Genomic DNA, 12518 nt, shown 5'->3' with positions numbered 1-12518 from the left:
CAGTATAAGGATATTCCTATGTCATCATACCAGTGGAATATCTTTTTGTTTCAGTTATTGTCTTATCATTCCCCATTAGAATGGAAGCTCCATGAGAGAAATGTTTTTTGGTTCAATGAGTGCCTGGCATGTAATAGGCGCTCAATGAATATTTGTTGATTGAATAAGAAGTCAGGTTCTTAGAACAGAGAAAGAGAAGGTTTCACGGAGATGAGCCTTGACTTTACTACGCTTTTATTCATCTTTCTTTACACCAATCAATAAACTTTAGCAAATAACTTCTTTATATTTGAAAGAAGGAAATGTGCATATAATTCAAACAGAAAGAGGAATGGGATGAAAGAAATTTAAATTGGGTGTTAGGGTCCATGTGACCCACTTAGCTCATTGCTAAAAGGAGAGATTTATCCTAGATTTGGTGGTTTTCAAATATTGTTTTAAAGCAGGACTCTATTTTCAGGCAAAACCTCGATAAATGAGGCAGATAAAAGCAGAACTACTCTGATTGACTTTGGGGTGGCATGGAGGATGAGACAGGGGAGGATCACCTTCTTTAGTTCCCTCACCTCCACCACAGGGCTATGGCTTCTGAAGGATTCTAGGAACACAGTTGAAAACACTGGATTGAGAGAACTTTAGAGTCCCTCAAAATTCTGTTAATGGAGGCAGCTGAGAAAGTCCTGGGCCCACTTCTGGGCTCTGCCACTTTAAGCTGCAGGTGTACCAGGAATGAACTGGCCAAATGAGAAAAAAATACATGTGTAGCCTGGTGAAGGTCAATACCCCTTCTTATGATAAGACCCAGTGAACTAGAAGCCATATTTCTCTTCCCCAAGACTGATGAGGGTTAAATAACTTGTGTGACCTGGTCGTTACTCTAGCTTGGCCCCCCTCCCACACCCCACTCAAACTGAAGGCACCCGAGCTCACCTGTCAATATCTCTGGCTTCGCAGTTGATCAGAATCTTATACACAAAATAAATACTCAGTCTGACGCCAACACCCATGGTAGGAGTCCTATTCATTTGTCACCATCCTTTTCACTTGTACAGGAGGATCTGTCTTACCTGTCCAGAAGAGAACCAGCCACGCATAGTGCTCAAAGGGTAACAGAAGAGAGTTTAACGCAGGAACTATTTACCAGGGTGTGATCACGTTAAACCTTTTAGGAAACTGACAAAGAGTTGTAAAGCATCCACGTACTAGCAACAGCTGTAAGAGTTAACACCACCAGGCTTGAAAAAAACAAAGCGCTGTCATCCAACAGTTGTTGTTTGGGGAACTGGTAAAAATCCTACTCTCATTACAAATGAGGAAACTAAGGATAAGGTGAGGAACACAGGTTGTGCAATCCCTGAGGCAAGGAACTCGTTGAATTTGAAGCGTCTAGCGACAGCTGACAAGTAGTTAACAGCGAGGGGCTGGGACTACAATTCACGGAACGAGTCTCTCCACGTCTGTCTCAAACTTTTCAACCCTAGAATAAAGGGACTTCCGGAAGAATTGCTTTTCGGGACTTGTAGTTCCCTGGGTTGAGGCCGACAGCAATCTGTAGAGAGCTCATTGGCGCCCAGGTCTCCGCCCGTTTCTCGCCGCAGGACGGCGTCCCACGCACGCACATGCGGCGCGTGCCCACGCCCCCAGCCCGACACTCCACCCCCACCCCCGACAGGCCTAAGACGCAGGCGCGCGCACGCTCCCCGGACCCTGTAGGCGTGGGGGTGGGAGGAGTAGGGGAAGGGAGGGAAGGGGTTAGTGTCTATTGAGTAGACGGCAGAAGAACACAGAGAGCGCGCGGGCCTGGATGCTGGGTGGGTGAACTCTGCCCTGGGCCTAGGGCCGGCGGGAGGATCCGGAGCCAAATCTGCGCGCCCTGCGAGCGGTAACCGGGCTGCTGAGAACCGGAGGGCAGCAGGGGCCAGAGCCCCGGCCTACGCCCCGCGGAGATGTCCGGGTGCGGCGCCTGTACTTGCGGTGCGGCCGCCTCGCGGCTCATCACCTCCTCCCTCACCTCCGCGCAGAGAGGTAACGAAGTAGTCCCTCACCCGAACCATTGGCCCAGGAGTATAGCAGTCGACGGTGGGGACCCCGGCGAAGGCAGGGGCCTACTTCTCCCCGAGGTTGTGAGGGGATGCGCAGCGCTCCGCCTGGCATCCCCCACTTTCCTCGTGGGATGAGGTTCTGCCAACCTCTGGAGCAGCTGTTTCTCACATTTGAAGTAAACCCCCCGTGCTTCCCCGCCCGCGCATATTCAGGCCTCCTGACTTTGCGGCCGGAATGTGGCCACTTCTCAAAAACCCTGAGAGCCGTATAGAACGCGCCCTTTGTTAAAAGAGTCCTCGGACCCTGCTCGGGGCTCCGCCGGGGACTGTCGGCCTTGCCCCGCGGCTTCTCTGCCGGAGCGCGGCCGGGTTCCTCTCGCCTGTCGCGGCTTCGGGAACGGCTCGGGTGAGGGGCTGCCCTTGTTGAGATCCCGCGGGACGCCGAGCCGACCGTCCCCGACGCGACCGCGCGAGACCCGCGGTGTCACTGTCACCGTGCGGCCGCTTACACGGCACATAAACAGGGCTTGTTAGTACTTCCTGGCGCCGGGAAAACCTTGGGGCCCGCAGAAAAGCGGCCGGGGAGGTTGTGAAAATTTCCTCAGAAGTTGTTTTTGAAGTGCTTTAGGTGTCTCAGCAGTTGTTTACCGGTTTTCCAACTTGACAGTCCGATGTAGTTTTAAGGGTGGCGCTTGTTTACCTTTCCTTTACTGTTTATCCGGAGCTGTGAAAGAGTGCCACTCCAGCCAAGAAATTCCGGAAAAGAAACCATTTTTCTCTTCCCCAGATATGTGAATATCAGACTACGAGACTAGAACCTGTTAGAATCACCTGATTTTACGCAGATTCGTTTTATTTTGGCTTGTCAGCTTATGACCCTTGGATAGATTTAAAAAAAAAAACACCCTTTTCCTAAATTTTAGGTTAATTATAAAACCCACGGGGTTTACTAAATGTTTTCTGGCGGCTTATTTCACAAAGATTAAATAATGTGGATAAAACCATTTTGTAAAATGATACATAAATGTAAAGGAGTGAATTTAGTCCCAAGACTCTTAAACTTGAACAAGTTACAGGAAATTTGAGTTGCAAATGTTTGAAAGTGACATTTAAATTCATTCATTTTACAAACATTTGCTGAGGGCATACTATGTGCCAGGCCCTATTTTGGTGCTGGAGGTAGAGTGGTGAACAAGTCCTCACCTTCAAGTTGAAGTAGACGAAGAATAATATCTTTTCTGGGAGTGTGATAAAGTGCATGTATTCTCTTGAGTAAGGAAGGTTACTTTGAGAAAGTTCATCTATTCCAATCAGTTATCTCTGAAAACAATCAGAAGGTGTACGGTTATTTTTTTTCTTTTCAAACAACCTCTGCTTTAAAAATTACATCATAAGGCAAGTGACCACAAAATAATAACTTACCTATAAATTAATACAAGTATGCCAATTTTTTATAAATACCGAACCAGTTTTCACTGTAAAGAAGTAAATTAAGCTTAAAATCTGAGACATAACCCAGTATCATTATAAAATTTAATATTTTTACACGACAGTGAAACAGCAAATAGTTTTCACTTTGTTTAAGACTCGCCCAAGGCTTAATTGCACAAAACGTTTATTTTCTGTAGTAGAAACTTGAAAAGATTGTGTAAAGATAGTCTCAAAATACAGAGATTTTTCCTTCAGGGCTGAAAAAACTCCAGGAGTTTATTTTTTATTTTGGATTCCTGGAAAGAGGAAGAGAGGCAAAAGAGAAAGAATCAGAATTGGACTTTAGCTAGTTTATTATCCTTAAAAACAGTAAAGAATTAAGAATTTCAGCAACATAATACCAGAAAAAATTTTCATCCAGATAATCTATTGAAATATTATACAGTGAATTAAGAATAAAAGAGGTGATTTATATTTTTGTCATGTTAGACTTTTTAAAATGTAGTTTGAAAAATTATTTGGTACATTGTTATACTATATATTGTGTCTGTTTTCTTAGGGGCTATGTGTATCCAGTTTAATGTGTTTTTCCTCACTATTCTCTTTGAATATGAAGCGTATAGTAAAGTAGAAATTTTATAAATATTTTTTTCTACCCAAATTGATAGTTTTTCAATTATGATGTATATATTTTAAAACGTACTTTGCATATGTCGCAATTTGCATTCTAAATATGTGCATTCAGAAATGCTTGACTGCATTTTTAAAATAATTCTGAATGACAGTACTCGGTTGGAATTTAGCTGTGAAAATTGTGGGATCACAATTAACTGACTTGTTTTCTGGCCGCTTTCTGGACTTGTCCATTGAAAGGGTGTCTGCCTCCTGCAGGTGTAAGTGAAGATGTGAAGATGCTCAAACATGTTGGGTGTACGTAAATTTCATGATAATTAAATAATATCCTCACCTTAACAGTTTTTTGTTAGATTCTCTCTCTCTTGATAGTTAAATACAATACGAATTAAATAAGGCCAAGTGAATTAATGAGAGAACATCTTTGTTTCTGGAATTGCAGGCTGTTTCTTAATCAACATTTCTCTTTTGTTGGTATATTTATCTTCAGACTAGCTGAATAGCCTTAAGAGTCCATCAAACATTTTTTAAAAACTTGAGGAAAGTTATCATAGGAGTGATGTTATTTTTCTTTATTAAGAAGTATTCAGAATTCATGAAACAGTAGTTTGGGCATAAAATGAAATTTTGAGACTAATAAAAACATAAGCATCTATTTAGTTGTCATCATTGTTTCTGTTGAATTTTTTTTTCTAATTTATACTAGAGGTTAGAGGCCAAGTATTTAAGCCAGTACTTAATCTGATTTGCCATTTAATCAATTATTACACACCCTTAAATATTGTCACTATAAACTGGTGATAATTTTTAATTTTTAATTTGTTTTTGGAGTATGCTTACTTCAAGGCTGAATATAGGAAGTCAGAAAATTGAAAATTTTGAATAAATACTCTCCTAGTTCTTAATAGCCCTAAAATTGATACAAAATTACTTCAATATTTCTTTTAAAAAATTCCTGTTTTGAAATTAAGAGACCTTTACAACAGAAGGTTTCTAAATGGTTTAACTTTTAACTGTTTTCTCTCTTTGCTGCCAAAGAGTCTTTCGAAATACCCTTCACACTTCCCTTTTTAACTTTCAGGGATTCTTCACCTGGGATTCACCAGCCTCCAAAGTGTCCAGAGATAGATAGAATTCAGAGATTCTGTAAACTTTGTTTTCACTAATCTTAAACTGAAATACAGCATTTCCTTCCATTACGAATGTAAGCAACAAACCAGAGTAGTAGTAGCAGTATCTGAGAATTTTTTGCCAATTAAAGACACAAATATTTTCATATCACATTACCAATTGCAGATATCTTAAAATATTTATGCTTTTCACTACTTTGAAATCATGCTAGTTATTTTAAAAAGCTGTTAGATCTTAATTGAATTTTGCTTGTTAATAAACCAATTTTTAAAGTATTTTGATAACTATTTCAGTATAATTGGATAGTGTAACCACTATTGTTACATATATACGCTATACACTTGAAAACATTAGTCTGAGACGCTTCATCTGTAGGCTTTCCCAGACTGTCAGAGGAATTCGTGACAGAGGATGAAAACTGAATTGTTAGCTGCAGTGATCTCAGTGGAGATTTCTTACACTTGGGGAGTAACTGATAACCTGTTCAGCACAGTGGTTTAAGGAGGTGGTCCCAGACCAGCAGCATCAGCATCGCCTGGGAACTTGCTCAGGAAATGCATTCCTGAGTCCCAGACCACGGACCCTCTGGGTGAGAACCGGGAGACCCCCTACAGCCTGTGCTGTAACAAGCTCGCTTGGTGGTTCTGATACACACATCTGAGAATTGCTGGTTTATGGCCTCTTGTTGGCACAGCCCATATATTACAGAATGTTAAAACAGCACTGAAGTACCCTACCTTCAGGGCCAGCAAAAAAATGCTTCAATTTAGAAGTTTTAAGTAGCATGAACATGCTTCTCAGCATGCTCTGTAGTGACTGGCTGCATTGGTTTCATAAGTTACTCACTAAGCTATTTAAGATGAAGGACTTATTTTTCTTTCTATACTTAGACTTTAAAAGGTGGTATTCATAATTTTTCATTTCTCTTAAATTCCTGAAAGTAATTTACTTTCAGCTTATTTACTAGTAATGCTAGATATAGTAAATTGTTAAACACTATTTTTAAAGATCTATTTTATTGTACATGGGAAATAATACACTGTATGGGATACTTCAGTGTTAAGCTTTGTTTTCAATATCCAAGTGTAAATAGCCTCACATAAAGCTTGTAATGGTTTAATTAAAAAATTATATTTGCTACATTGATTATAATAATTGTATTATGCAACTACTCATTAACTGTTTTCAGACACACAAGATAGAACAGTGAACACCCAAATACCCATCATCTGTCTTAAGCATCCATTGACTTTTCTGCGTACTTGATTCATCTATACATCCCCTAGATTTGCCTTTTTTTCCCCCAAATATTCAGGTTTGATAGTGTTAAGCAAAATTTTACAGTCCATAGTTTAGGGACTGGTGTGTCATAAGCATTATTATTTTTTTAGTGTTTAGTGAATTTATATAGGGATGAGAAAATTTGTCTCTCAATTATGTTTCCTGAGAAGTTTGGTCAGTTCATTTTTGTACTTGTGGAACTGGAGATAGCTTAGGGTGATAACTGAAGAAACTCATTTAAACAGTACACAAGTGTGTTGGAAAATTGGGAATTAAAAAAGTCATATAACTAAGCAATTGTTTTTTAATTGTTCCAAGGGCATAATTTGAAACCAAGTTTTGCATTTAGCTATAATATATACATATGTGCCTGATCTCTTAAAAGCCCTAACATATGTAGAAATAAAAATTTTAAGCTTGAGTTGAGAATTTTGTAGGGAATGAAATGAGGGAGGCAAAATCAGTTTCTTAAACTTAAAAAGTATTAACTATACACCCACTGCCCCCATCCTTTCTTTTGTGGCTTCTTGCTTCCTAACAGTACTCTGGTAAACTGCTGGGTAGCCTTCTTCCTAGTGATTCATTAATGTATGTTAGCTTATGCAAAGTTCTGAGTAACCCTACAGTACTGAAATCTATGGAATTTTGTTTAACATAGAACAGTTCCATTTTCTTGCATAAGGAGCATTCTTTTTAAAGACCAGCTTAGGATATGCTGCTTCTCTGTATACCATATGGTTCTGTTCCATTGAATAAAATTTATTTGAGGGCTTATTTTGTATTTATATTAGAAAAACCAGGGGTCAACAAACAACTTCAGGAACTAAATCTGGCCACACCCATTTGTTTGCATTCTGTTTGTTTGCTTTCACATTATAGGCAGAGTAGTTGGGACTGAGACTACACAGTTCATAAAGCAGAAAATACTGTTCTAATCCTTTACAGAAGAAGTTTGCCAGGGAAGTTGCTAATTAACAATGATATAAGAATTTTAACTTTAAATATGGTAAAAGGTTGAAATGTTTGAAAGGATAGTGGTTACACAGTATCTACTCAATTTCTTTTTTCTATACAATTGAAATAATTTCATCAAAATACATTTTAATGAACAACACATAACTTTAAAGAACATTTGAAGTTTGTTTCCATTGTTGCAGATATTACCTCCATATAACCAAAGAGATAGACAGGCGTTCATGTCAATTGCTTATCTCATTGGCAGAAATAATATAGATGTAAATGGCCTTTTCCCCACTATAAGCGAGGCAGATGTTGAGCTGTGTACCTCTCAAACTTTGAAAGAGCCACTCGTTATTCCTTGGGTGGTATTCCTCACTTCCAAAGGACAGGTCTGGAAATCTGAGGGAGGCCCAGGTCTGACCTATTTTTGAGAAGGCTCTGCCTCTGCTGGAGGTACTATTTTCTCTACCAGTTTGTACTACTGCTGTGAACGCTATAGCCTTTTCAACTTCCTTGATACTTACGGAATTTTTGTCTTCAGGGGATTTACTGGAGGAATGTTAATATTTGACATACAGACTAATAGATTTCATTACTTTTTCAGGTATTTCTTGTGGCCGCATTCATATACCTGTTTTAGGAAGGCTTGGGACCTTTGAAACTCAGATTCTACGAAGAACTCCTTTTAGAACCTTTACAGAAACACCAGCATACTTTGCCTCAAAAGATGGGATGAGTAAAGATGGCTCTGGAGATGGAAATAAGGTATTTTATCTAATTGGCATCTATACATGGATCTGATTTCCCTCCTTTAAGCAATTAAGTATGATAATAGTACTCTGTATCCGTTGGTTTATATGTTTTCTGTAGGAAATATGAAATATATAAAATCTAAAGAATTTTATGTAATTTTATTTTGTGTTTTAGTTTGAATCATTAAAGTTTTATAAGTGTTACACTTAGTAAGCAGTAATTACATTTTCTTTCTAACACCCAAAAGTAGTTAAGATGCCTAATTGAATAATCTGTATAGTATTGAATTAGGAATAAATACCATTTCCTGCTTTCACAGAGTTCTTCCATCTCATTGTAGTATAAACTCTACTTCATCTTCTACCTGAAAATCTTAGATGCCCATATGACTTAATGTTTGGCTACTCTGTAGCCTAGCATAGATGATTCGTGATTGTATTAGATCAGTGAATATTTTCAATTTTTTTATGTGAATTAACTAACACTCAAGTGAATATTAATATGGAAGACAAAATGCCAGGTGCTTTCAGATCCACACTTAATCCTAAGAATGATTCTCTGAGTAGGTAAAATCATTCCCGTTTTATAGATGAGAAAAGTTAGATTCAAGTAAGTTAAGAGTTATTACATGCCGTGATAGTAACTCCTGATTCAGTGCCATTGAAATGTAGTTTTTCACCTTTGTAACGTTTTTCCTAGTGTTTGAGTAATTGAAAGAAAAGTTTTTATTATACATGCTATTACATCCATGTAAAGAAGGAATACAGATAAATATTTATTTACTAGAACTGATTTTATTTTTGTGGTAATACATCTTTGACACCAGAGATAGTAGAGATATAAACTATACTAATAATTCCAAAGGTTAATTACAAACTGTTTATATTTAAATTACATATAAAATGATTGGCTGAAAGTAATAATTGACACTGTCTTATTTTTTCATCCACAAACATTAGAAATCAGCAAGTGAGGGAAGCAGTAAGAAATCAGGCTCTGGGAGTTCTGGGAAAGGTGGAAACCAGCTGCGCTGTCCTAAATGTGGTGACTTGTGCACTCATGTAGAGACCTTTGTGTGTAAGTATTACTTCTTTTATTCTTCTGTTCCCTACCTTTTCTATAAAATATTATAAAATGTATAATCATATATGAATTATATAAACCAGAGTTATTGTCTTCCTGAACTTACATGATTCTCTCGTATGTTAACTGGATTCTAAAAGTCCCCAGGACTGGTAATATTTTGCATTGTGGTGTAAGAGAAAATTTAAGAACACTGTTTGCTTTTTTACTTTGCTTTCATGTGTTTAGTTTAAATTTTGATTTTGTGAGTTTTCATGTATATGACCACTAAGCTGTAGGAGAACCAAGGCTTATTATTCTGTGTGGCTTTCTCCATTCTTCAGATACCTTTTAAGCATCTCAGATAGCTAGAGAGGTCAGTCATTCAAATAGTAAGGTACTTTTCTGTCTTTCAGTACATACCAGAGGAGCTAAACCCGTAATTCTAGGAAGTGTCTGGTAATTATTAATCATTCAGATGCTAAGAGAAGGAAGAAATCAACAGTCCTACATTTGCTGTATGGTCAGTAATTCTATGACAGCATGCAATGATGCTATTACAGATATTTTGCTTAATAAATCAAATAACTCATTTCCTACACGATTAGAGTTAATGGTAATGACTCAAGAGTAAATTACATTGCACCACCATGTCAGCCTTCCTATATAATTCAGTTGTGAAAAGGTTGATGGTCAGGTTTGGCAGAAGTTTCAGTTTCTGATGATTGGCTGGAGAGGATTTTCTATATTCTAACCCAAATATTGAGACTTCAGTTTCACATTTATCGTTAAAATGAGTTGGCCACCAAATGAAAAGTACTATGTGTATTGTAGTCTTTAGAGTTTGGAAAGACTTTTAAAGTAGTTCCATTCTACAGCTGGTATGTTCTCTTCCTGGTTGTGCCTAGTAAGAGGTGAAAAAGAAAAACCAGTCTGAGTGAATGTTAATTTAGATCATAACATAAAATGAAAGTGGTGGAACCGAATGACATAACTTCTAAATAACATTTTCCATTAACAAATTTGGTGTGATATAGTAAAATTCTAAGAAGTCTGAGAAATGCTCAATTCATAATGGCAGTGTCATAGTACATCTATTTTAATCAAAGTATTTTCCCTTTTTTTTTTCCAGAAAAATATTTCAATCTTTATAGACCTAAAGAATAATTTCTTAGAGTAGAAAAGGAAAAAATCACTAATGTTTAATAAATGCCAGTGTGTATAGTTTTATTCTCATAATCTTACTTTTGTCAGGATGGAGAATATCCTCATTTTTATATATGAAGAAGCTGAGACTCAGCAAGTTTAATTCATTCATTCAAAGTCCCAGAGCAGTGAAGATTTGCTATTCAGAAGTTCCTATCCCATTTTTACCAACTAGAATTCTTAGGGATAAACTAGATCCTCTTGGGATTAAATTTATTTTTCTTTTATGCAGTGTTTTCAAAACTTGCAAGGTTGTATTAATCACTGAGGGTAATTGTTAAACATACAGATTCCTTCTTCTCTAGAGATAAGATTCTGTAGATGTTGGGTGGTGACCTAGAATCTATGTAACAATGAGACCAAGTGTGAAAAACAGTATTTAGAGTGTATCAGATCTCCTCAAGGCTGAGGTCTCTTTCCTGTGGGAAGTCTAATTGGGAAGGGTATGTGGGAATGACAATGTGGAAGAAAAGAGTAAGAGTACATACTTATACATAATTTATTCAGTAAGCAAACATATATTGAGTCAGACATTCCTAGGCTCAGAAAATACACAAAAACATGACACTGTCCCGCCTCTGGAGCTCTACTGCGTAGGAGTAATAAGCCCCAACAATGAATGTAGCCCCTCCTCCCTTGGTTTTGTTGATCCATAATAAAAGTCTCTTCACTATGCATCTCTTTTGAATGCCAGGATCTTCGGTGTCTGTTCATTGTAAATCATGTCATCCTATTCTAAAGAGTTTTATTTGATCTCAGGTTATTCATTTTGTTTGAATCTGCATTTATGTAGTTATTAGTTCATAAACATCTTTTTATATGCATTTTGGTCACTTGTAGTTCTGTGAATAGACTGTTGAGGCAATTGTCCATGTTTTTATCATTTTGAATTATTTTTAATTACCTGAGGAATACATGTGTGTTATCCCCCTTTGGAAAAAAAGTATAACATTATAGGCAAAGCTAAAGATATAATTCCATAGTATATCTTCATCAAACATACACTTTTAAAGCATAAATGGTATATTGTTTATGTTTTTGCAAACTGCTTTTTTCTTTTCCAAACTCAGCGATGTTTTGAGAGAGATGTATGTTAATACATAATGTGTACAGGTCTAATCCTTTGCTTTAAAAATTTTTTTAACTTTTTGAATTGAGATATCATTCACATATTATAAAATTCATCTTTTTATCACATACTATACAATTCACCTTTTTAAGGTATACGTTTCAGGGGTTTTTAGTATATTCACCAGGTTGTGTGATCATCACCACTGTCTAATTCTAGAACATTTTCATCACCCCAAAAAGAAACCCCATAACCCTTAGCAATCACTTTCTGTCCCTTCCTAGCTCTGGCAACCATTAACCTACTTGCTGTCTACGGATTTTGTCTCATTCTGTTTATATTTTATATAAATAGAATTTACATTTCATATAAATGGAATTATACAATATGCATCACTTTTGTTTCTGGCTTCTTTCACTGAGCATGTTTTCAGGGTTCATTTGTGTTATGTATACTTCATTGGTTTTTGTGGCTGAATAGTATTCCAGTGTTTATCCGTTCATCAGTTGATGGACATTTGGGTTGTTTCTACTTGTTGGCTATTGTGAATAATGCTACTGTGAACATTTGTACAAGTTTCTGTGTGTATGCGCTTATACTTCTTGGGTTGTATGCTTAGGAATGGAATTGTTGGGTGAAATGGTAATTCTTCATTGAGCTTTTTAAGGAACTACCAAACTGTTTTCCATGGAGGTTGTACCATCTTACAACCTGACTAGCAGAGTGTAACGGTTCCAGTTTCTTCACATCCTCTTCAACACTTACTATCTTTTTTATTGTAGCCATCATAAGGATGTGAAGTGGTATCTCACTGTGGTTTTGATTTACATTTCCATAGTGATTAAAGTTGTTAAGCAACTCTTTATGTGTTTTTTGTATATCTTATTTGGAAAAAAGACTGTTTAAATCCTTTGTCCATTTTTAAAATAGGTTATCTTTTTATTGAGTTA

General features: G+C 37.2%; 1 protein-coding gene across 3 annotated transcripts in view; it reads left to right on the top strand.

Annotated features, from left to right (window-relative positions):
* The first annotated feature begins 1774 nt into the window (after positions 1-1774).
* Positions 1775-12518, top strand: part of CLPX (caseinolytic mitochondrial matrix peptidase chaperone subunit X) — a 31145-nt gene continuing 20401 nt past the window's right edge. For 2 of the 3 annotated variants that reach the window (XM_073212007.1, XM_073212006.1), the window contains exons 1-3: positions 1775-2025; positions 8083-8243; positions 9191-9308. In XM_073212007.1, the coding sequence (XP_073068108.1) occupies positions 1947-2025; positions 8083-8243; positions 9191-9308 (358 nt within the window). In that variant the 5' untranslated portion in view covers positions 1775-1946. Of the gene's footprint in view, positions 2026-2073; positions 2219-8082; positions 8244-9190; positions 9309-12518 lie in introns of those variants that run through there. The other variant, XM_073212008.1, reaches the window with a different exon arrangement.

The sequence above is a fragment of the Manis javanica genome, chromosome 8 (assembly GCF_040802235.1).
Source record: "Manis javanica isolate MJ-LG chromosome 8, MJ_LKY, whole genome shotgun sequence".
Lineage (NCBI taxonomy): Eukaryota > Metazoa > Chordata > Mammalia > Pholidota > Manidae > Manis > Manis javanica.
This window is presented reverse-complemented; position numbering and strand designations above follow the sequence as displayed.